General features: G+C 32.9%; 1 protein-coding gene across 2 annotated transcripts in view; it reads left to right on the forward strand.

Annotated features, from left to right (window-relative positions):
- The first annotated feature begins 536 nt into the window (after positions 1-536).
- Positions 537-27793, forward strand: part of LOC148301126 (kinesin-like protein KIF21A) — a 139387-nt gene continuing 112130 nt past the window's right edge. For both annotated transcript variants that reach the window (XM_088273748.1, XM_088273749.1), the window contains exons 1-2: positions 537-765; positions 2326-2393. In XM_088273748.1, the coding sequence (XP_088129874.1) occupies positions 2356-2393 (38 nt within the window). In that variant the 5' untranslated portion in view covers positions 537-765; positions 2326-2355. The remainder of the gene's footprint in view (positions 766-2325; positions 2394-27793) is intronic.

Below are 27793 nucleotides of genomic sequence, written 5' to 3' on the forward strand. Positions count from 1 at the left end.
AGTAATAAAACATCCATTTTTTTATTTAAATTTACGTAGATGTGCAAACAATTTGTTACATAACAAGTTTGTTCTTTTTAATAATATTGTATTTTCTGGATGTTTACTATGAGAAAAATATTTGTAATTCAATCGAAAAAAGCGAAAGAAGATTTGTAAATTTTAAAAAATGTGTATTGAAAATTCATATGTTTCTTCATACAAATTCCATATTTCTTCACTTGTTACCTAAAATTTCGATAAGTCAAAGTGGATAAACAGTGAATTTATTTTTATTGAACAAAAAAATGGAAACCTTTACAAATAATTGTATACAAGTGTATATGAGTATATACTAATTGCATTTGCTCAGAGAAGTTCGTAATCACATCGAGTTTTGTATAGAAAACCGTTTATATGGCAGAATATTTAAATAAAGGGGAAAATACACGTACGTAAGTACTTATTTTTCATTCGAACGTTTTAATATTCTCAGAGCGCGAGCGCTTCTAGCCTCTCGCCCACTTTGACATAATCGACAACATTGAGTTTATTCTATGATTTTTAATAGCAAGCCGACAGGAGTGAAATCGAGCGGACGCTGCGTTTGTCTTACGGTTGTTTTGAGATTTCTACGATAGTGTTTATCGTGACATAATGTTACTTTTAAAATGACAAGTGTTTATTCCGTGTTAGCGTAGATCTATTTTGTAATATGTTGTTTTCTAAAATCGTTTACAATTTTTATTTAAGTGCTACATATTTATAAGCTTGAATTTTACAAAGGTAAACCATTGTATATGTTATTGTTTTTTTTTACTATTATTAATTTATTGTTAAATGAAGAATTATTTTTTCTTTTTAATGATTTTAAACGCATTATTGTTCAAGCCTTACTCATCTAATCCTTCGACTTATGAAAAAAACTGATAACGATCATATTGATTTTGTCTTAGCATTTACGCAATGATGAAACAAACTGGATTCGTGAATACATCTTTAATAAATACAAACTCAACGTAACTAACACTTCACAACATTTATTTTCAATCGTAAAATAATGATTTGTGAAATAATGCTAGCTATTTGTTATTTTTTTACCTGAGATAAATAGCATTGAAGGTATTTCGACACAGATCAAAATTATATAAGTTTTCATGTTTACATTTGATTTGGCGAGTTCATAACAAAGAGTTTGATCATATCATGTACCAATAAAGACAATAGTTTTCTCACATATTTTTATTATTTCTTTAAAAATCAAATAAATAATTTTTGAGCACGCAATCCGATCAAAATAAAAATGATAGAGCTGTAAGTTGTATTATTTCCGGTCCATACGTTCGTATAAATAATAAAATGCCTTATTTGTGTATTTATAATTGTTTATTTTAACAATTTATTGTTGCTTTATTATTATTATGTTGCGAATAATGTCATATAAAAAATAACAATAAATATTTTGCTAACGTTGTCAACAAACTAATCCATATTTACGAATAGAAAAATATATTTATAGCTTTATATTTATAAAAGTACAAAACACGTCCTATTTTATATTATGGCATCTTAAACATGTGTTTTGTATTTTGGTTTGAATGTAAAAAAAAATACATTGAACAAAGAGAAATATTAATGAAAAAAACTCATTCTTTGGCACATTTTAGTAAACTGTATCAATAAGATAATATTTATATTTTATTTTGTGTTCAAGTGTTCAATGCTCAAAAATCATACATCGTCTTGCCAAATATTCGTCTAATCTCAGAGACCACATCGCTCACTCCTTTCAAGAACGCCATATATCAAAAAACTTGATTTTTCAGGAGAACGTTTTTAAAGTTTAAAAATATAATACAATGTATTAAAAATAAATATCAAGCCTACTGGTTTATTATTTTTTTACTGTGCAACAGATCTTTTTAGGTAAAACCTAAAGGTTTTTTTCTCCATTTGAAAAATATTTGGTATATTTAAAAAAATAATTAAACAACACCTTTTCTTCAAAATGCAAAAACAACACTTTCTTCCCTGTAGCGAGTAAATATTATGTTAAAAATATGTCTCTTTTGCTGGGATATAGTACATGTTATGGGCATTCCGAAAACAAGCACAACTGAAAATTGTCGATTTTTTTTATTTATGACGTTCTTGTAAGGAGCTAGCGACATTTCGACTGCATTCTGTCTGCTTTCATCCTTATTTTACCAACCCCATGCCTTACTTCCATACATTAGGGTTGGTACCAGTGTAGGACTCCATTGTGTACTGGCAGTTTAGCTTTCGCTGTTAGGCTACAGATTTAAGTAATCAATTATATACTAATTACGAATTTATTTATTTCAGTTGCCAAGAGAACGATTGCCATCATAAAAAATGCCTGATGACGACATCAGTGTGCGTGTCGCAGTGAGGTAAATATGGATAATTTATTGTAATCTATGCTTTTATTCATACAGAGATCCACCCAAGAGAAACATACATAAATATTTTATCATTAAAATACAAATATAGTAGGGAAAAACACGTATGAAATGCTAGTCATATTAGTATATCTTAAGCTTTGTACTGATATTTCTTGGTAGAACTGCATTTTATAGAATAAAAAAAATAACTACTTATGTAGTTTTTTCCACGTGTATTTTATTTGACCAGCGACCGTTTTTCGTCGTAACCAAGATCACCAGACTGGTGTGAGACTAGACAAAAATTATGTACACATCAAGGCAGCGGTTGAGAGCCATGATTTAAATAAAGTTTTTTTTACCATTCATTACTATATTTTAAGTATTATGCCACTTAAGTTTTATTTAATTTTACACAACTAGTTTCGAAAACTTCAGATGTTTTCATCGACAGGGAAAACATCTAAAGTTTTCGTAACTAGTGGCGTAAAATTAAATAAAACGTGGTATAATACAAGCGTGTAATTTTTAAAATAATCTACATGTCATTCCACAAAGTCAATGCCAAATCAATAAATAATATTTTACTATAATTAAATTTATGTTAACAAAATTATTTTTGATTAATTTTCTTATCCTTTTGTTGTATGCCTTTGAATATTTTTCCTTCAAATTTCTGCTAAATTTTGATAACAAAAAACATGCCAATTCATCATTAACACATAACTCAAATAATGTAAATCAATTTTCTTTATTAAAAAACTAAAGTTTGTTTTCATACGACACCATTTTGGGTGAATAAATAGCTATTTATAGAACCACGAAATTCGATAGAGTTCTTTGTGATTGGGTTTCTTTATGTACAAAAAAATGATGAAGGTCGGGGTCACCAAGGCAAGGCCTCAATTCACTAAAACTTTTCGACTATCTGGGTAAAGAATTTCGCCGGAGGTTTCAATTTACAGTCGATAAGTTACACGCAGGGAAAATTTATTTGGCACGCGCGGACTTTTATTATATATTTATTTTTTTAGTTTTATTGTTTATGATTAATGAGATGAAATATTGGATATTATAACGCAAAACTGTTTTGAACACCTATCTGAAATCCGTTATTACAAAACATTCATTCTTTGGTCTAAATCTAATGTGTATGTAGTCTATTATTTGATCAAACTTTTTTTCTCGTTTTCGAATAACGTTTTGTCCTATGCGTTGTCTTTGCGTATTGCCATTTTATATTTTATATTTTATATTTATTTTTTCTTTTTATTTTTTTTCTTTAATTTATCAGCTTACTGGTAGTATTATACGTACTGGACCTTGCAGTAATGCAATGGTAAACTTAATTCTTACCTTCATAACTTCATACGAACTTATGATGGTTAAATGTACAAAAAAATTAAACTGTTCTTTTGAAACAGATTTTTTATTTTATAATTAAAATATAACTTTGTTTTAAAATCACTGTAAATATTTTATTATAACTTAATCATAATGTCTACCGGTTTAATTTTAAAACAATGTTACGTTGTAATTATAATATGGAAAATCACAAAGTTAGTGCTTCAAATATAAATTAGATTTTTAATTATTTTTAAATGGTTATATTTTTTTAGAAACTGATTTTTTGTATCTATTATAATACAGGAAATCCACTATATCAAACTATTATTGATTTTGAATCAGCATTATTTTTAAATCTTTTTTAGTTGGCATCGTTGATGTGATTTGTAATAAAAGTTCCGTCCTCCACCCCTGCCACAGACATAGTTTCTTTCGATTACTTTTTTTTTAAATAAACAGTTCGCAATTCGAAACTGTTATTTTTGCGTTTTTTATATAACAGTTTAACGATTGTAACAGTTCTTTTTTTTTTTAAATAGTAACAGTTTATGTAACCGTTAAGTCTGTCCAACGTAATCGGTTTTTCGTCAATTCTTTAAGTAAAATTGAGAACTTTCAGATATTTTTTACTTTTGATTAATTGTTCTGTTTCTGGTCAATTTAATCTGACGCAAGTCATATGTTCACAACGTTTGCTTTACATGGTAGTAATCACTACAAATCACTCGAGTGGATGTTATTGATGGAATCTTTATGATAATGTTAATATTACTTAAATATTTATGTTAGCAACCGCCAATTATTTTATCTTAATATATTGTCTGCTTTACATAAGTCAGTTTCGACCTTCTTATTGTCGATACGAATTTCAAAACAATGTGTATGTTAAATGTTTAGCATTTTAATCATCTATATACTCTATTAATTTGTAAAATTGACACATTCTGCATTCATTCGCCCCGCAACTTCTCAGTGAATCCACAAAAGATCCATCGTTAGAGATCCGGTCTTAGAGATCGGATCACTTAAGGGGAACATTTCCACCCATGTGGATCTTCTGAATGAACGGATCTTACCCAACTCTATAGAATTGTATTGTTGTTGAATTGATAAATAAATCGTGTCGAGTTGTATGTTTTTCACATCCCAATTACGAATAATGATTGTTTTATTTTATAAGATTATTTGTCGAATTAGATAATTGCCTGTGTGTTTCTCAGCTGCATTCTCTCTAAATACGAACAAATAATTTAGAACAAAATAATAGTAAATGTTTTGAATTAGATAAAGTGTGTTATAAAATGACTCACATCATTCTCGCTAAGCATTTATTGAATATAACATTTGCAATATGTAATATTGTCTCATTATAGCGATCAGTTTGATTGCATATACATATACATATAATGTTGTCAGTTGAATTAAGAAATTCTTTATAGTATTTTTTTTGGTGATATTCATCATATTACAAAGTTGTTCTTAAAAAAATTAATCTGAACTCATTCTTCTATACCTTTATTTCTCTCTTATCACCACCCAATAGTGCATAGAGCAGTGCATCGTTTAAAATGAGTGTTATCATAATAATAATTGCAATCAATATATTGCAAAAATATACTGACCTCATCACGGCTGTCCAAATTTAAAACACAGTAAGGGAATTTTTTTTTGTAGTACGTTTTTTTTGCATTTTTGGACTAAGTAGAGTCTACTTAATCCATAAATGCAAAAAAAAACGTACTACAAAAAAAATGTCCCTTACTGTGTTTTAAATTTGGACAGCCGATCAGTTTGATGATGTTGGTAACGACGAATCTCGATCACTGGTCAAATAAAATAAAAATATATACATGACCAAATAACAGTGTAAAATTCTATCGAATATTGACTACTGCATGTTATTACGAACGTAATGCTAGTTTCGTATGCTTGAATGAATTGGAATGCTCAAACGTGCCATCTTTAATTTTTTCGTATGACGGAACCATTCCTTAAAAAAACATTTTTTCTTCTTCAAATCTATAATTTAACTAAATTTCCCTTCGTCGTATTATTAAAGTTGCGATACCTATAATACCGACAGTAATGTTCTTGTCAAATTTTGATTTCGACCGGAGAAATACCTTTTTATGCTCTTTTTATTACACGGTCATATTCGTGAAGACGCTTACATATCTCGTCAAAAATAACTAAATTTACCATTTTTTCCCTTTCCTTCCAAAAAAAATTATAAAAAATTACTTTTTTTTAACACATCTCTAAAACTTAGACTAAACTTCTCGTACTTACGGTGTTTTAAAATAATGCGGAATGCATCGAATCACGTGTTACAGCGGATTTTAAGAAATAGTAATATTTACCAAGTAAAACATAAATTAAAAATGAATAGATATTAACACAAAGTTACCGCTGAATCAATTGATGGTATCATCTCGAATTGAGATGAATAAAATTTTGGATACACAAAATATTGTTTAGTTTCGAAAAACGCATTTCCAATATTGTTATCTTCAACATTTTGAGTGTGTCTAAATACTTGTTCACAAAATCTGGATTATCTCCGATTACAGGAGTTATTTTCATATTATTAATAATATGAAAATAACTCCTGTAATCGGAGATAATCCAGATTTTGTGAACAAGTATTTGGACACACTCAAAATGTTGTAAATAAATTGTCTGGTTAAATTATAAGCTTAAATAATAAAAATGAAAATGTTATTTTCTGGCGTTTCTCATGTGTGTGATTATAATCCAGGATTCGGATCTCGCATACTAATATAAGAGTTTCTGCTTAATAAAAAGCTTCTTTACATCTCACCAATAGATGTCTCTAGTGAAGTTCTAGTGATTCAAGAACAAGGTTTCTAAATTGGTTCATATATACAGAACTTCCAAGAATTTGAGTAGTGTGGTTGTCAATAATGGGTAGAATTGGTGAATGTTACACGTGTGTAAAGTGATCACTTAAACCAGCCTATGACGGTCGTCAGCCCCGTAAATGCCCAGATATCCATATTCTTCTTCATCCTTGATGAGATGTCAAAAAAAAATTGTTATCTTCATTTTAAGTTGATTTTGATCTCGAATTCTTTACGTATAAAACTCTTGTTTTCATCTATTTTGTTATCGTCGGCTCGAAGACCTTCACCTAGAGCTGTAAAGATAACTGCCAACGCGGGAGATAAGTCCCTTCTCCTCGCGCAAGGGCTTACGTCGCTTGACGTCAGTTTGTGTGGTCCACCGGTGTGTTTAGGCACCCACTTGTGGTGTTGAAGGTCCCCACCTCCCACCCGTCGGGACCACAGACAAACGGTGGAATAATAATATCTGTTTGTACAAAAGAACGTCTAAAACATACATACACTTTAAAATCAAGTATATTTACATAGTAGAAATCTCTATTTTAGTCTTACTGGTATAATTGTTGATTTTTTTACCGGCATTGACAAAGATGTTACCGTAGAACGGGGCTACTGGTACTTTGATGTGTTACTTGAGCCCAGTACAAAAAATATCTGTATTCGGTCTACAATAATGAACGTATCGTGACAATAAGTATCACCTGTCAGGGAAACAATGAATCATGTCGATACAATGAATCATGTCGTCCAGGACAGAAGGGCCTATAACCTGAGGACGAAGAGAGCTGACCCCAGCAGTGTACAAGGACAATAAGCCGGGATTTAGCCAGGAAGAAAATAAATATTTGATAGATTAGGAACACCAGGAAATCTAGAAATTAACTTTATAGAATAAGGAACACTAGGATAAGAAAAATATGCAAGATTGAAGATGTCATTAGGTTGGGAAGGCAACGAAGACGACTAGAACGGTAGAACGGGGCTACTTGAACTTTGATGTGTTACTTGAGCCCAGTACAAAAATGAGATTTAAATTTGTATTTTGTCTGCAATAATGAACGTTTCGTGACAATAAGTATCACCTGTCAGGGAAACAATGAATCATGTCGACACGTTCATTATTAATTTATTATTAGATTAAAACCAATATTTTTAGCTTTTCCACTTTTTTATTTGACCAGCGACCGGGTTTCGTCGTTACCGACATCACCAGTCTGATGATGTCGGTAACGACGAAACCCGGTCGCTGGTCAAATAAAAAAGTGGAAAAGCTAAAAACATTGGTTTTAATCTAATAATAAATTAAAAATGCAATTCCATCACAAAGTGTCAGTGGATAATATAAATCTATTAAAACGTTCATTATTGTAGACCAAATACACATCAAAATATTTTTTTTTGAACTGGGCTCAAGTAACACATCAAAGTTAAAGTAGCCCCGTTCTACGGTACCTAATTGTTTTAAACCAACAGATGCCACCTTTAATTAGTTTATTTGCTCAATTTTTTCTTCGTATTTAGTCGGATTTATTGATTTGATATTTAACTTACTAACTAACTAACCATCACGCCGCTTTCCGCAGGGATAGACAGAGAGAATAGAGGGCCTCACCATTTTGTGTTAACATTCAACGCATCTTCTACATTCGTTCATCTCCTCATGCACTTCTTCTCAACCATATCCGCTCCCTTTGTAAAGCATATGAAGTTCACAAACATGCCTTCGCGCTCTTCTGTCTGCCGCCAACTCCTTTGCATCTCCCAAGTCTGGTCCTCGTCCCGAAATTCAGACAAGAACTGCCGGCGAATGAGCCAGGAAAGTAAAACAAATTTATGAGGCAAATGTGGTTGGTAATAGAAGCAGAGGAAGGCCAAAAAAACTTGGCATGATCAAGTGTTTCAAATACTTGAAAGTGGTCAGGTCAGGAGATGTAGCAATCGGCGGGTATGTATAAGGATATGCATGAATGTGAAAGAGGCGAAAATTGTTTGCAGAAACAGATTGGTGTGGGGTTCTATTCTCTTTTCCTACCACTGCGGGGAACAGACGTAATGGTTAGTCATTTAGTTTTTTTTTCTGTTAATTTCCAACCATCGCAATACTTGCAAATAATTCGTTCTTATAATTACAGTATGGGCGTCTATATTAAAAGTGTTGATTTCACCTGCAAAATTATTGAAAAAAACGTAATGACTTATGATTTACGACTACCATCAAACTGATACTTGATTCAGTACATCTACGTAAATACTCTAGGTGTATATTTGTTAAAATTACATAATTAAATGCCGTTTCTAACTTAGAGGTATGTGTAGGTGTAATTGTCGTTGGAGCTAAATAAAAGTAACCGAGTATAATTATTTGTTTCCAACATATCGCTCACTCCTTTCAAGAACGTCATAAATCAAAAAACTTGATTTTTCAGGAGAATGTTTTTAAAGGTATAAAATATAATAAAATGTATTAAAAATTTAAATCAAGCCACTTATTAAACTTTTTACTGTGCAACAGATCTTTTTAGGTAAACCCTGAAGGTTTTTTCTCCATTTGAAAAATATTTAGTATATTAAAAAAAATAATAAAACAATACCTTTTCATCAAAATGCAAAAACAACACTTTCTGCTCTGTAGCGGGTAAATATAACGTTAAAAATATGCCCCTTTTGCTGGGATATAGTACATTTTCTGGCCATTCCGAAACATGCACAACTGAAAATTGACGATTTTTGATTTATGTCGTTCTTGAAAGGAGTGAGCGATATGTATAAGTGATCACCTAACCAGCGTATCTAAAAGAACCGTATATTCTGGGAATCTAACCCGAGACCTCCTGCACGATAGCCAAATGTGATAACCACTACACTATGGAGCCGGACATTTTTTTCTTCTGTATTTTGTATATTAAAAATTAAAAGCATTGTTAACTTTGTGGTGTGGTAATATTACACTCTCCTTATCATTCATCGTTTACTTTATGTAATACCACTTTAATAAACACTAATTCGTGACCACTAATTTCGGAATATTCATTTCATCATCAGGTCATTCAAATAAAATTATTACGGTCTGACGTTTCGCTCACTCCTTTCAAGAACGTCATAAATCAAAAAACTTGAATTTTCAGGAGAACGATTTTAAAGTTTAAAAATATAAAACAATGTATTAAAAATAAATATCAAGCCACTTATTGAACTTTTTACTGTACGACAGATCTTTTTTATGTAAAACCTGAAGGGTTTTTCTCCATTTGAAAAATATTTTGTATATTAAAAAAAATAATTAAACAATACCTTTTCTTCATGCAAAATGCAAAAACAACACTTTCTGCCCTGTAGCGGGTAAATATTAAGTTAAAAATATGCCTCTTTTGCTGGAATATGGTACATTTTCTGGGCATTAAAAACATGCACAACATAAAATTGGCAATTTTTAATTTATGACGTTCTTGAAAGGAGTGAGCGATTTGTACAAAAATAAAACATTGAAACTGAAACAAAGAATTAGTACTTATTAAAGTGGTATTACACAGAGTAAACGATGAATGATAAAGATTGTTTTTTTTTTCTATTCCCTATCTCAAATTTACACTCTTATTACTGACCATTAAAACTAATATTATTAGAAAATAGGGCGCGAAAAAAGGTTCGTTAATATTTCACAGGATCTGAATATTTTTCTATGCATTTACAAAAAATAAAATCTTTTTCAGTTTAAAACTTACTATCTAAACTATCCATGGAAAAATTATTTCTTTTGGCTCCAAAAACTCCGCCTCTACCATTAATAAAATACATATTTATTTGATTCTTTCTGTGTGAGTTGCAAGTGACGAGAAAGCGAGTTCAGAAATCTGGGTGGCAGTACCTGCCTACGTATAATTTGAATAGTCTATTTTGTCGGAACTTTGAACCAAACGGTTGCGGAAGAGGTAAAAATAGCCACACGCGACGCGTTTGACGAAAGCTTCCCGCGGTTTTCGTGACATCGTTTCGGTTTTTTTCCGCTTTTGACGCATTCTGACACCAGAATCATATATTTTTCAGTGTCTCAACTTTAGTTTGAATTATCTGACGTCCAAGTGACTGACTGAAATCTCACTACGGCTTATGGAACAATCTTTGTTCACAAATCTGGGTTTCTCCACTATACGAGCATGGGTTAATTGTATACAACATTTTGAGTGTGCCCAAATACTTGTTCACAAAATCTGGATCTGGAAAAAACAATTATTCACTGACAATTAAATATAAAATAAACTATTCGATCTACATTAATCAATGTTTAACGTTACCATAATTTCACGTAATTCGTGAATGAAAATCTAGGCAAAAACACTTCTATATCGGCATAATTTCAAACAATTAATTTTAGTTCTACGATATAATATTTTGTTACAAAATAACTTAATATTACTAACGATTCTGTGCGGTCAGACGTCAGACGGCTTGTCTCACACTGAATCAACAAATTCGCTCAAAAAAACATTAACAAACATATTTGTTTATACCAGCATGCTCGTTATTTCCAGTCGATCTGTTCGTATCTCGCAAAATAAATACCTACCAGCATTTTAATATTATGATACTCGGAAATACCCAATATAAAATGCTCGATAAAGATCACACCGTTCAGATGTTGGTCGGCATAAATATGGCAAATGCCTACTTCTTTCGATAAAGCATAACATTTCGTTATAAATCATAATTGAACGTAACGTAAAGTGAGTATACATTGCACCAAACAGATATATTTTGCACTAGTCGATTTTTTTCAAATTAAGTAATCGTCATGTTATAATAACTTTCCAAGGAAAATTTTCTTCCTCTAGATGTTATTTGAGGAAGATTCAACGACCGATATGCTTTCACGATTGTAAAAACGATATATTTGCACGTTTAACGCAAAAACATCTTATATTATTTTTTGACATCTCAACATAGATGTAGAAGATTATGGAAGTCTGGAAGCCTATGTTGAGATGTCAAAAAATAGTATAAAAAATAACTCCTAGTTGGAGATAATCCAGATTTGTGAACTAGTATTTGGACACACTCAAAATGTTGCAAAGACATCTTACTATATATTTTTATTAATGTTTTACTTAGTAAATACCATTATATCTTAAAATCTACTGTGACACGTGTTTCGATGCATTCCACATCATTTTCAAACATCGTATGTGAAGCTAATTCTAAATTTTAGAGTTGGGTCCTTGGGACGTTGAAGGCTGAAGAGGGGGTAGTAGCTGTTTCTTATTTTTATTTATTTATTTTATTTTTATTTATACTTTATTTTTTATTTCTTATCAGTGGGAACATAGAATATAGGGGGAGGATTGTAAGAAATAGTGGTAAAAAAATAATTAAAAATGGATAGATTTTACCACAAAGTGACTGCCGAGTCAATTAATGAAAAGTGATTATCATACCCTAATTTTAAAGTAGGTCCCGTTGGCTCAATGTACACCCCTCTGGTCCAAGTAACCACAACTTACTCTACTCCAATGTAAGCTTTGCGGATGTACGGCGAATAAATCTTTTCGGCAGTTGTTATTTCATCCTATTTTATCTAGTCCGATTGATTTTTAATCGACTTGCGAACAGTGATTGGATTCGGTCTACTGGCTGCGCCGGCTTCAACGGTCAACTGGATAAATTCACTATTGAAAATAATGACTTTACGAAAAATTGCAATTACAAACATTGCTAGAGGGGCTCTTCGATGTGATTGGATGAATCTATACTTATAATCTAGATGAAATGAGCATAACTTAGGTCAAACATGAGATTGAGACTCTTTAAAGTAATTATAGGAATCTTCAATCCACCATACATACGAGTATATACATACTTATAATTCATGCGAAATGAGCATATTTTCGGTCCAACTCGAGAACAAAATTAATAGTTGACTCTTTAATGTGATTGTAGGAATCTATACTTACAATCCGGGTGAAATGAGCATATCTTAGGTCAAACACGAGAACAAAATTAATAGTTGAGACTCTTTACTGTGATTGTAGGAATCTATACCTACAATCCGGGCTAAATAAGCATATCTTAGGTCAAGCATGAGAATAAAATTAATAGTGGGGTCTTTAATGTGACTGTAGGAATCTATACTTACAATCCGGGCGAAATGAGCATATCTTAGGTCAAAAATGAGAATAAAATTCATAGTGGGGTCTTTAATGTGACTAGGAATCTATACTTATAATCCGGGCGAAATGGGCATATCTTAGGTCAAACATGAGAACAAAATTAATAGTTGAGACTCTTTAATGTGATTGTAGGAATCTAAACTTATAATCCAGGCGAAATGAGCATATCTTAGGTCAAACATGAGAACAAAATTAATAGTTGAGACTCTTTAATGTGATTGTAGGAATCTATACTTATAATCCGGGCGAAATGAGCATATCTTAGGTCAAACATGAGAACAAAATTAATAGTTGAGACTCTTTAATGTGATTGTAGGAATCTATACTTATAATCCGGGCGAAATGAGCATATCTTAGGTCAAACATGAGAACAAAATTAATAGTGGGGTCTTTAATGCGATTGTAGGAATCTATACTTATAATCCGGTTGAAATGGGCATATCTTAGGTCAAAAATGAGAATAAAATTAATAGTGGGGTCTTTAATGTGATTGTAGGAATCTATACTTATAATCCGGGCGAAATGAACATATCGTAGGTCAAAAATGAGAATAAAATTAATAGTTGAGGCTCTTTAATGTGATTGTAGGAATCTATACTTATAATCCGGGCGAAATGAGCATATCGTAGGTTAAACATGAGAATACAATTAATAGTGGGGTCTTTAATGCGATTGTAGGAAGCTATACTTATAATCCAGGCATTTTTATGATTATCTTCTATATTTTTTATGATGAATATCTACCCACTACTTTAAACATTTAAAAAGATACTAATCTACCATTCATATATGTAATATTATACTGTTTTAAATGTTTGAGGATTATAAGCCCACCAACATAATCATGAATTATAAAAAATATATGTTAAAACAAATATATGCTTATATATAGGATATACATATAAAACTTGTATCAAATACAGTGAATTACCTTAGGAAATTTAGGATACTTGAAAGTGATCAGGTTAGAAGTCGGAATTTCAAATACTTGAAAGTGGTCAGTTCAGAAGTCGGATAATCGGCGGGTATGTAAGAAGAGATGCATTAATGTAAAGGAGGCGAAGAATGTGTGCAAAGATATAGTAGTGTGGCGTTCTATTCTCTCTGACTACCCTGTGGGAAAGCAGCGTGATGGTAAGTTAGTTTTTAAAGAAGAATAAGAAATGTCTCCGAATGTTTTCGGTAACGACACAATTTTTACCCGTGTTATTACTCACTATTTAAAATAGCTCAAATGTCCTCATTTCAAAATTAGTTTTTAAATCTTGTTTTTTTTTATTATTTATAATTCCCGCTACTTGTTTTAATTGTTTCGTTCTTCCCACGTCATAAATATATTTTTTAAATAATTTTCACGTGTAATGGTCGTCCGCCTCCGTAGTGTAATGGTCAGCACGCTCGGCTACCGTTCCGGAGGTCCCGGGTTCGATTCCCAGGTGAGTGTCAAATAAGTAAAAGTGATTTTTTTCACTCTAATATTTATTCAATACTACCCTGGACTGGACAAGATACCAACCTGAAGCAGAGGGCTGATCACCTTTCCTTCATGTGTTAACGATCAAGATAACACTGCGTTTATATGATGCAGTGCCCTATGCACCATATGGGGTGCGGATAAGTGTTTGAAGAATATAAAATGGTAGACCTTAGGTTCTACATTTTTTATTTGGTTTATTTTTTATAAATTGGAAGTTATAATAAATGACAATGAATTTATCTCTTCTCTCTTCTTCTCCGTCTGATTCCTTATTACTGAGGGTTGTGACCCTTGTGGAAGCAATGACTCTTCTCCAGTTATCGCTTGATTGCGCTGCACGTAGCGCTCCAACCACCGAGATCCCTGCTGCTGACTTGATCGGTCCATCGTGTGGGGATCTTCCTCTCACTATCTTCCCTTCCAGGCTACCGATCACAACCAGTCGTTCCAGGCTATCCTCATTGCCACGCGCAACGTGTCCAAAGAACTGGAGAATCCGTCGTGCACAGACATTGGCCGGAGCCAAGCCATCCAAGTATAGTTCCTGGCGAATGGTGTGTTTGGTGCGTTTAGCTGTCCATGGAATTCGGTGCTTGCACCTCCAACTCCACATTTCGAAAGCGTCGATTTTTCTCCTTTCTGCTGCTTTTATGGTCCATGTTTCAGCAGCATAGAGAAATAAATTAGTACCTAATTTAAAACAGTTAATTGTAAAACAGTAATAATGCCATCTTCCTTAATCTGGAGTAAGACACCGAACGGGGAGGAAATACATTTTTTTAGATGGGAATTGCATTTATTATTTACCTTACTTATTATGTACAAGGTTTATAGATCATTTAGTGAATTTTTGTTTCTTCTAGCTAATTAAGTATGTTTTTATTTGAATCTGTGTTGGGAACAGGAGGGATAATCTAGTGTGGGCCCATCAGGAACTTCTCAGCATTTGCTCATTGCTGGGAGGAAACCAGGTAAAACTCCTCAGGAGAAGGCGGACTGTTGACTGTCATCAGCAGACCTTCCGTTCCACGAGAAGAGGGTTCGGCATTTTGTGTCGTACTTTGGTTCATGTTACCAATGTCCTTCACTATTTTTTATCATGTATGATACCACCTCTCGTGACAGTTCCTTATGAACTATCGCGGATCCGATGTTGGATAGGTCCTCACCCAGGCCCCTGTAACGCGCCTCCAGCTGTTGTCTTTTGGCAGAAAAGACTTGTAATCCTTCGAAATGTGATCTTTTGGACATGTGATGATTGGATGGAATTATTATCGGGTCCCATTACGGAACGCGTAACAATGGTTGATGTAAACAAATAAATTATAAATATACCGCAATTTATTCAATGTCTGATCGACAAAGCGCTAGTTACCATAATGCGATAACCGAATGTGGGAGGAAGTGTTGTATTCAGATGTAAGGTTCATTACAATATGTATGGAAATGAGAAACTTGCTGGAATATTATTATATACTACGCCACGCGTCGCTGTGGCTCAATCTAGTTGAATGGGAAAGAAATAAATGAGAAAGTACACATTTCTTTATGTTTAATATCAAAGAATAACATTATAGGGTGTAAAGTAATTTAACAACTGTCAAGAAGCGCGCTGTCCGCCATGAACAATATTTATAAAAAATAAAAAATAAAATGAGAAAGCACACATTTGTCTTATGTTTAATTTCACAAAATAACATTTTAGGGTATTAAGTATTTTAAAAGGTGTCAAGAAGCACGCTGTCTACCTTGAGCAATGTTTAGTTTTGCGCGTGTTGCTGGAACATTCAACAGATAGCGCTTCCAGTCCAGACTAATATCTATTCAGTATACAAATCTTCGCTAACCACTACACTATGGAGAAATTTATATATTAGATGATGTATTAAAGGACAGTTTTTTTACTATGGCGCGCCATGGCGTTTCGAAATAGTGATGGGCAGTTTGTTTCTTCTTTCGATTCTGTGAGAGGTAGCAACTTTATCACATAAGTACACCTTTGTTTTTTTATCAACACCTCCCACACCATTCTTTTGTCGTGTCATGGGATTGTATGTTACATTATTTTACATATTCATGTGCTTTCTAACATAACAGTGTTTATTGAGTTCTCGAAACGCAGAGTGTGGAAAATTTGTTTACAGTGACCCTATATTTTAGAATAATGTAGATTTCCAAACCCCCTCTGATAATGGACTAGAATTTGGATTTCTAGAAACAATCGATGGCTCATTATGCATTTCCGAGAGTTGACCAACAAGGCAGATGTGAAATCTGAAATGTATTGCACATTTTCTATTGTTTTATTTTATGAGCTAGAAATAATTCTGCATTTGTAATTACTAAGCGAAAGTATTGTTTGATATCGGTAAAATTTTCTTGTTTCCAAGCACAATTCTTGATGTTTTTTTTTCATTAATTCATTCTGCAGTCACTTTCTTAATATCTATCTTTTTTATTTCAATCGGGTTGTGGTCCCGTGGTTAGTGTCGCGGACTCTTAAGTCAGAGTTTCACGGTTCAAATCCACTCTACCACAATTTGATACCTATTTCTATTAATAAGCCGCTTAGGCTCACAGAAATAGTATGAAATTGAAATATTTTCGTAAATAATAGAAACACACATCGCTCACTCCTTTCAAGAACGTCATAAATCAAAAAACTCGATTTTTCAGGAGAACGTTTTTAAAGTTTAAAAATATAATACAATTTGTAAAAATAAATACCAAGCCACTTGTAGAACTTTTTACTTTGTAACAGATCTTTTAAGGTAAAACCTGAAGGTTTTTTCTCCATTTGAAAAATATTTTTTATATTTAAAAAAATAATCAAACCATACCTTTTCTTCAAAATGCAAAAACAACACTTTCTGCTCTGTAGCGGGTAAATATTATGTTAAAAATGTGCCTCTTTTGCTGGGATATAGTAAATTTTTTGGGCATTCCGAAAACATACACAACTGAAAATTGACGAATTTTGATTTATGACGTTCTTGAAAGGAGTGAGCGACATATTTCTCATTATTTTTTTTTAAATCTCTTGTTAAATACCTATATTTCTTTAAATTTATGGTGACAGATGTTTCGGAATTAATGCGGAGTGCATCAATACACGTATCACGATAGATTTTAAAATATGGTGGCTTTAACCAGGCTTTTTATTTATTTATTCTCTCACAACTCGTACAAAAAATATATTTTCATTATTTATGCTGTGCTACAATTTTATGTAAAAATTCTGCTTTTGTTTATATGGGCTTATCCGTACTTAAGTAATATTAAAGAATATACGGTAGAACCTCCCATAACGAGCATTTTTCGTTCCAGAATCTTAAATAAAACAAATAGCATTATACAACATGAATTACATTAAAATAAAATGACTTTAGTTTTATAAATGATGTTTTGAGTGTGTCCAAATCCTTGTACACAAATCATGGTTTGTCCACTTAAGATATATTTATATTAACATATTAATAAAAATGGAAGTATACTCAGACTTATTCTTCTTCGTCTATGTTGAGATATAGTTTAATAGATTAAGTGATCATTTAGCCGTGATTCACACTCTTCAAATAATTGCCGACACGTTGCGGTGTTTCTCTCGCCTTCAGCATCAATATAATCAATGAGAGATGATTGCAGTTTTATGATGCATCAATTTGTATCGTCTGCGTCTGGCCGCTTGCAATTGATGTACCTATGAACGCAGTGATGCACACGCTTTTCCCTGCACCGAATGTACGAGGTAGACGCCTTAGGTAACTTCTCGAATTGATATAGAAAAAATTAACATAAACTTAACAATTTTTCTTTTTCTTTATAACCTCCTCTAACTTCAATTTATTGATTCTCCATTGAAAAAATAATGTAGTTTTTATTTTTAAAAAATGACATCTCAACATCGATGAAGAAGAATATGTAAATCTGGGTATTTACAAGGCTTATGCAAGATCCAAACCCCTGATTATTTTTACGTACTGTAAAACGCCTGAAAACATGATTATTTTTTTACATAGCTTATAATTTATCTACGTTTTCTTTCTTAAAAAGTCCCATCACTCTATTCATTACCCTACCAACTACCCATATTTACCTGAATATTTTGTTTGCTCGTTAATTCTAACAATCACCGATGTCGATGAAAACAACTGTAGTTTTTTAAACTAGTCGTGTGTAATAAAATAAAACTAAATAAGTGGTATTTTTTTCAGTACTCAATTTTCGTCAGCCTAGACATTTTCATGCACGAATAACGTTATCTGTCTGACTACCAAAAACTACTTCTCTTCGAGCCGTCACATACATAGTGTCTTCTTCTACTTCTTTGCGAGCCCTCTGACCTCCACTGCTGGATATAGGTCTCTTCTCCTTCTTCCCATTTACTCCGGTTGGTTTCTGCTTGCAGCCAGTTTTTGCCCCCCACACATACATAGTGTAGGCCCAGTAAATGGGTTTGAATCCTCTTGAACCTATGCAAGCCAGTCGGGCCAAGAATTTATGGCACTTACCTCGTAGAAATCACGTGACGATTGCATTTTCGTTCAATTCAATATCTTCGGTTATTTTAATTAGCGTTATTTTTATTTGGTTCTACGTTTTCTAATTTCTCCAGCGGAACATATTTAGAATGTAATCTCAATTTCGTTTGAATTATTTACTCGCTGGCGAATTATTCTTTGCGCAGTCTCGCAAATTAATATCAAACGCGGTTTCATTTCCTACATACTGAATATCATTTCCGCCATTCCAAAAACTTATCAATCAAAATTAAAAATTAAAAAAATATTCTGATTGCATATGTGCTTAACATGCATTTCTTTTTCGTTTCGTTTCGTTTTCGGATAAGAATCGCTAATTCGTGGTTTTTTATTGATTAATTATTTAGCGTTCACTCGTCAAGAGAGGTGATTATAACTGTTTAAGTGATCACTTTACACACCTATAACATTCACCTATTTTACCTGGTAACCCTACCAACCCTAATGAAGCATTTAGTTGGGAAAAGAAGGATAAAAATAGATGAAATGCGATCTCTCAGTCTCAGTGTGGCAAAAAGATGTATGATAGACCTTTAAATGGTAATATAAATAAATAATGCAAGGCGTTAGCATGATCTATTAAGAGAGATTTGTTTTGCTGGAGATGGTTTGGACATGTGGAACGAAAGAGTGGGGAAAGAAAAGTAAAACGGATTTATGAGGCGAATGTTGTTGGAAATTGACCAAGTTGTTGGAATCACGACCGTGATAGGCTGGTTTAAGTGAGCACTTAACACACTTGTAACATTCACCAATTCTACCCATTATTGACAACCACACTATAGAGCTTATGACGGTCGTCAGCCCCGTAAATGCCCAGACTTCCATATTCTTCTTCATCTTTGATAAGATGTCAAAAAATAATCTGGGTATTTCCCTCTATTTTGCCTTGTATGATGTGATATGAGGTACAATAGCTCGTACTTCTCTCATCTTAGCACATGCCCCAGATAGGACACCTTCCAGACCTTAATATCAGTCAGCAACTGTCCTCACTGTCCATCAAACCTCCTCCCTTAGTTTTACCCTCTACCTCCTTCCCTAAACTCCCTTTTCCCTTTGCCCTCCTTATTATCATCAAATTGTAATTTTTTTATGTTCAAGTACTATCTACCCTCTGATTGTAAATAAATATATATGGTATCAAACGTTTTGATCAATATCACTAGTCTATTTTTGGTTGGTTGGAAGATATGCTTTTTGCAATAAGCTCGCCGATGTACTTACTTATTTTCTGTACATGAAGTTTAAATAAATAAATAAAACTGTCTCCCTGCTCTTAATTTTTATTTGAAATCTTACATACTTTAATTTCAACACAACCTGTTGTGAGGAGTAATTAAAACCGACCTTCTAAATTTAATTTTTCATTAGATTTTTTTTTATTACACTCAATCTTCTTTACATGACTTACCTGCTCTTGTATCAGCTACAGTTAAGCCTTTACATGGATTTATCCTGTCTTGACGTAGATAATTTATCATGTAAACCACATACATGACGCAATTCCATATGACCTCTAAATATGATGTCATTTGTAAATGATTTTTCTGCAGAACTCTTAATCTTTATTTCTACCATACAGGTTTTTTTTTTTTAATAACACCTTTTCAGACTGCCTGGTGTCGTCTATTAATTTGGCATATTTTTCGCGTATCTGTTTAAACAAAAATGGAAATAATCGTTTGTTTAAAATCTTAAATATAAACTTAAACTAACTAACTAATCATCACGGAGAATGGAACGCCACACCAATGTATCTTTGGCAAACAATCTTCGTCTATTCCACATTCATGCATCTCCTCATACATACCCGCCGGTTATTCCGACTCCTGGCCTGACCACTTTCAAGTATCCTAAATTTCCTAAATTAGAGATATTCCTCTCCTTGTGAGACATTACTATCTATTCTTAGAATCCTAACTGTCCATAAAACCTCATCCATTAGCTATTCCCTCTACCTCCTTCCCTAAACTCCCTTTTTCCTTTGCCCTCCTTATTATCATCACTTTGTAATTTTCAGATTGTAAACAATTATATAAGGTATCTCACAATTTGACCAAAATCACTAGTCTGTTTTTGGTTGGTTGGAAGATAATGCTTTTTAGCATAAGCCCGCCAATGTACTTATTTGTTTTCTGTACATGAAGTTTAAATAAATAAAATAAATAATACGTTTCTTACATCTCTGTTCTAGCCGAATGCATAACATCTCTCTTTATAAAAAAATCTGGAATATATTAATATTAATGTAAGCCACTTACTATATATCATATTCATGGATTATAAATGCTCCATATGACGTGTTATTTTAAAGATTACATCTTCATTTAGGTAATTGATGTTGCCGTTATATAAAAAGTAGGTACGCAACAATTAGTCCGCCTTAGATACTCGTACAAAAACCATCGCAACAACCCATTTTTTTTTTAAGACGATAATTTTTTTCTAAAATTTCGTTACAGCCAAGGAACATGTTGGAAGATGATCACAATATAATTAATTTGATTCATTACCTACACTAACTAAGCTGTTGAACAGGTTTTAGTAAGGAAACTCCATTCCTTGCATAATATTAACGTGTACGTTTTATTTATTTGAATACACTATAGGGCTATTCAGAATCTACTCCGTTAAAATAATTTTTCAAAACCGAAATGCAACATAAAATAGTACCAACAAAATTACATTTACTTATGAATAGCAAAATTCTACAGCCTCCCTTTAGAAATTAAAAATATAAAAGACACAAACACTAAAAAAAACTTAACGAACACTACAAACATATACAGACTATACAATAGAAAACTAAACAAGATAACTCCCTAGTATCGCATTCAAATATATCTTCCCCAGTATTTTTTTTTAAATGTATAACATACTATTTAAAAAACATATTATGATACTGAAAAAAGTCCTTCTCTAAGCACAAGATCTCAGTCTTTTGTATTAGGTAAAATTTAAAGGTTGTATTAAGTAAAAATGTAAAGAAATTGTAATAAATTATTTTAAAAAAATGTTACTTTTAATTATGTGTATTTTAATATTTTAGAATTTAATAAAAACCCTGATGATGACAAGGTTCTTGTCGAAACCGGTAGGTTAAAGTGTACTTATAATAAAAGAGTGGTTAAAACAAAGTCGTTTAATTTTATAAAGTCTATAAAATGTGCCTCAAAATATCTTAGAAAAACATTCAAGAAATGTAACTTTATTAATTTTTTTTTGGACCGCCTATGACGGTCGTAAGTCCCGTAAATGCCCAGACCATATTCTTCTTCATCTATGTTGAGATGTCAAAAAAAACATTAAAAATAACTTCATTTTCGAGATAATCCAAATTTGTGATCAAGTATTTGGAGATAATTCTTAAGTTGTAATTAAATGTCTCTGCTTTTTGGTCGGCAATGATTTTGGATGTTTCCAATTTGTCTTAAAAATCAAATAAGTCAGTTATTTTTCGAATGACTCGATTATTAAAATCACTCGATTAATCACATTAGTAGATACGGGTCTGTTTTTCCTTCCACTCATAAGTGATCTGCACTTACACTTGGCCATGCAGTAAGCGAAATTATCATTCGAGTACGGATATCAATCTTGTCTGGGAGACGTGTTCAATTGAGAGGTAAACGCTTTTGTACTCTATAATGAGACCTTCACATCTTGAAATGCTTTTTACAGATACATAATAATAAATTACAGCCAAATTGTACTTGTGTTATATTAACCATTTAAAAAACGCTCTAAAGAATCGCTAATTTACAAGCGGAAAATTTAGCATTTTTACGACCTTTCTACCCTTTTGTTCTTGTAGTCAAGAATTTGACCTCGTAGTACGTCGATATAACTCGCACATCTGTCACTTTGCGAACTCAGACTTGCGTATTCAAAAGCCAGATCAAAACTTTTCTGTGGCTCCGAATGCTGGACGATGTATAACACCAACTCTAGGCAAGTAGAAACTGCTGAAATGCGAATGCTTAGATCGGTGTTTCTGAACCCTTTTGCTGCTCATAAATTTGCTTGACTGTTCTTTCTTTACTCATTCGATTCAGGCGCCCAAACCATCTCAGCACACCTTTCTTGATTTTATCGATAGTGCTCTATCAGCATCTCTCAGCCTTGCATTCCTTCCTTATTTCACTATTCGAACTATTTTTCACTATTATACATGGTTTTGCTGCACTGAGAGAACGCATTTCGACTGCATACAGCCTACTTTCATCCTGCTTTTGCCAGCTTCACGCTTCACTTCCATACATTAGGACTGGAAACATGACAATATTGTGTAAAAAATAGATAATCATTGGTATTCCTTACATTTCTAGCTATTTTATAATTATCGTTTTAATATTCTAGTTGTACGGTTATTGTTACGCTTCGTCGGATGCACACGCTTTACATTTCCTGCCATAAACATTTGATTTAGGTAAAACATACTAAAAACTGTCGCCCTTATGTTATATTCACTAGATAAATATTGATAAGAAATTTATTAATATTCTATTCTCATGTTTTTTTTTACCATTGTTTTATTTTCAGGGTTTCAAGGGTTTTCAAGAATTAATAAAGTTCGGACATTTGAATGAATGAGTGAAGATGGAATGGTAAAATAAAAATATTAGGCGAATGTACTTGGAAATATTGAAAGCTGTCCCACCGCATTCCAAGATCTGATGGAAGCATCTAGGCTTCCTGACAGACCTTCCCTTGCAAAGCATTTTTTTGTTTGTTTTATGAACTAAGTCGCGAAATTTATAGTAAATGTAAAACAAAATTGTATCCCGATTTAACTGTGAATTTACATTTAAAAGATTTAAATATCCCTGTTACTGTCAATCTATATAATACAAGTTTGTAAAACCACCACCACGAAGTGCCCCGGTGTAGGCAGTGAAAGGGATAGATAGTTAGTTAAAACATGAAGGTTTTTTCTCCATTTGAAAATATTTAGTATATTTAAAAAAATAATTAAACAATACCTTTTCTTCAAAATATAAAACACTTTCTGCCCTGTAGCGGGTAAATATTAAGTTAAAAATATGCCGCTTTTGCTGGGATAGTACATTTTCTGGGCATTCCGAAAACATGTCCAACTGAAAGTTGACGATTTTTGATATATGACGTTGTTGAAAGGAGTGAGCGATTTGCAGAAAACGCTCAGTCATCGCATTTCCCACTCAACTATTATTCGATACTCATTATATTACGGATCCCTTTCACAAGATTTACTTGGAAATAGGAGTAGAGGAAGACCGAGGAAAATTCGGCATGTTTAAGTATTTCAAATACTTGAAGGTGGTCAGGCCAGGAGTCGGATGACAGGAGAGGACATGCATTAATGTAGAAAAGGCGAAGATTTTTAGCAAAAACCGATTGGTGTGGTTTTATACACTCTATTCAGACACCATTTATTATATTGCATGAATTCACCCCTCTCTCGATATCTTTATCAATTTTTCCATCCAACATATGGTAAATTATTTTATTATAAAAAAATGACAAATTCATTTCTCCTGAACATTTGATGTTTTGGATTTAAAATTGTTTACCACGTACCTACCTATTTGTTTCTTAGTAAATACAGACAAGGTTCTATTAATACTTTGCGTGATTCGTATCATTAAATCACTTTTAATTAAAATAAACGAGTCAACGATATTCCCACTTAATACAAATTCAATTTCCATCTGTCCATATTCATGTTTTTTTTCATAGATGATTTTCTCAGAAATTGAATTCGGACACTTAGAATTGCATGAGGTAATCGTCCAGTGGTTTATTGGGTTATTATATTACATGTGTTACCTGCGTACCCAGGTACCCAGTGGTGGAAATTGCTCTCGAGTCTCGTCAAGGCGGGAAACTGGTCGACCTTCGACACATGTCCATCCTCTAACTAATATACCTGTCCATAGCTCCATTCGTGTCACGTATGTGTAAGAAAAAACAAACAATACCATCGCATTTTTAACACCTGCATCTTTGATGCGTCGAAAATATTCATTCCTTGTTTCTCGTAATTTCATGGAATTTCCGACGCACGTGATTATTTTTCGAAATGAAAACATCAAATCCTTTTAGGCGTTACTTTGATTTATTCCTTTTTTACTATTTTTTCACCAAAATGTTAGTAATTTTAGTATAAAGCCACTCGCCGAGATTTTTGTACACCGATTTCGAGATGTACCCGTCTCTTCGTCAGGACAATCTACTAAAATTACTAACATTTTTGTAAAAAAATAGTAAAAATAGTTCAAATGACTAACCGCAAAATAAATGCTTTTAATATACATATATATACATATTCATCGTTAATTTATATTTTACTATACAATATTGATACGAAAATATATATATTACACTACGAAGTCCTGGCTCCAACCGTAATGTGTGGAAGTGGAGCATGAAGTTGGTAAAAGAAGTATGAATCTAGACTGAATGCGGTCGAAATGCGATCTCTCAAACGAATGTGCTTTGATAGATGTTCGAATGGTGATATAAGGAAAAAAATGCAAAATTGAGATAAGCATTATCGATAAAATTATGGAAGGTGTGTTGAGATGGTATGGCCAAGTGAATCATTTGAGTGAAGAAATAACAGAGAAACAAATCTATGAAGCGACTGTAGTTGGAAATAGTCCAGAAGAAGACGAGGAAAAGATGGTATGATCAAGTATTTCAAATATTTTAAAGTGGTCAGTTCAGGAGTCGGGATAATCGGCGGGTATGTATGAGGAGTTGCATGAATGTAAGAAGCGAAGATTGTTTGCAAAGGCAGATTGGTGTGGCGTTTCAATCTCTCTGTCTACCCTTGTGTGAAGCGACGTGACGGTTACTTAGTCAGTATGTTGTGGTACCTGATTCGAGCAATTTTTCATTGCTAAAACATAATATGTAGATGTCCGTGACCAACTAATATGTAAATTGAGGTGACATTGACTTTAGTTATGTAGGCCTGGAAACTGATACAGGTAATTAATAGTTTATTGAGTCATTTCGCTTATTAGTAGCCTTCTACAACACTGAGATTTATCTTCACATTCTCTTTTACACACCTCTGCATCCCAGCTTGAATTTTAATGATCTTGAAGCTCGAAATTAGCAATTTTTACAAGATCATTTAAATACATCATCCCTTATTTTATCTTGGAAAATTTTCAAACAAGATGGACCCATTAAATGGTAGTCAAACCTCAGATGTGTGGACACACTCAAAATGTTGTTAAAAAATTACTGGTCAAATTATAAGCTACATAAAAAAAAACAGAATATCATGTTTTCAAGTATGTCAATTAATCCAATTTAATCCAGCTGGAACCTTGCATACACATAGAAAGTCTTAATAAAAGCTTTCCCTATTCCAACATAGATGGCTGTTGTGAACTTACATGTACTAGATCAAGAGTTTGATCAAAATACCTAGAAGTTTCAAAAAATGAGTAGTGTGGTTGTCAACCATGACTAGAATTGGTGAATGTTACACGTGTGTAAAGTGATCAGTTAACCGAGCCTATGACGTTCGTAAGCCCTGTAAATCCCCAGACTTCTTCATCTATGTTGAGATGTCAAAAATGTATAACCTTTTACAATCTAAGTGACTCATTTGGCTGTTTATTTACCTACTTAGCGATGCAAGAACATACCAAATCTGTTTTAATCCCGCTGAGCATTTGATATCAATATGGACTAAAAATCGCATTATTCATTCATGAATTCAATTCTGGCAATCACAGTATCCTGTATATTCAGTAGGCACCTCGTGAAAAAGATCGAGATAAAAACTGATTACAGTTTCTTCAAATAAGTTTTAACACTGGCACTTTTTATGAGTTTGTGTATAATTGGCATGAGAATAAAGCTGATCTCTTGTCTGTTCTATCCGTACAATCTCATAGCGCTGACTTGGCTAACTATTATTGACTTGGACATGTTAATACACGGGTACTGTTTATCTGTTCTCCAAATGTGACTATGCCTGGTCATACCAAATATGGAATAGCCTATTCGTGAATGGATTACGCAAGATTCAGTTATCGGATACTGTATGGGAAAAACTTGATCGCAAATTTCAATGTTCGTAGCTATATAACTGCAGCCGTTTGCATTGGAATTCGGGGTACAGTAGCAGATCGCTAATCCGAACGCTCCGTAATCCGAACGATGCCAGTTTAAAACATCTACCTTCTGAAGCCGTGAAAGCTTACAGCATAGCTAACTGGGCTGAAGAAGTCGTCCAAAACACTGAGGATTTGATTGTTTTTTAAACGAATGCTTGATTTAACAAAACACCAGTTAGTTTCGTTGATTCAAAATAAAATATCTTATTTATAAAAATAAAATAAAAAATGTTCATTCATTACCTATATAAAAACGTAAAATAAAAAAAAACTATTTCATAAATCGAAATTTCATTTTTCTCTCTCATTTTTCTCGACTCTCGGTAATCCGAACGATTCCCTGATCAGAACTACCCTCTGTACGATTTACGTTCGGATTAGCGAGCTGGCACTGTATTTGTTTTAAGTATATTGCAGCTATGAAGTCCGCCTTCATAGTATAATGATCAGCACGCTCGGCTACCGTACTGTAGGTAGGTCCTGGGTTCGATTCCCAGGAGGGTAGTCAAATAAATATGAGTGATTTTTCACTCTAATATTTATTTAACATTACCCTGGACTAGTACCTTTACTTCATGGCTGTAAATTTATTCGCTCATTTTCTAAATCTGTAAAAAAAAACACTTTTATGTTTGTCGCAGTTCATGTAAATTTATTCTCTCATTTTCATATTTCGGCTCATCAATAAAATTATCAGTGCACCGAGTCTTTCCTGCATTTCTCTCGTAATATAAGTAATCATCCGTGTCATAACTGTTCCCCAGACGGTTGTCCCGAAACGGTATTTCTGACATCCTGGATAGTCCGTTTCGTCGCACTCGCTTCCAGATTTGCTGCGCACATCCTGTCTTTCGAGTCTTTACCGAGTAAACATCACATCTACGGTCCTTTGAATT

The sequence above is a fragment of the Brachycentrus maculatus genome, unplaced genomic scaffold (genome assembly GCF_059751285.1).
Source record: "Brachycentrus maculatus isolate JH-2025_06_01 unplaced genomic scaffold, ASM5975128v1 h1tg000602l, whole genome shotgun sequence".
Lineage (NCBI taxonomy): Eukaryota > Metazoa > Arthropoda > Insecta > Trichoptera > Brachycentridae > Brachycentrus > Brachycentrus maculatus.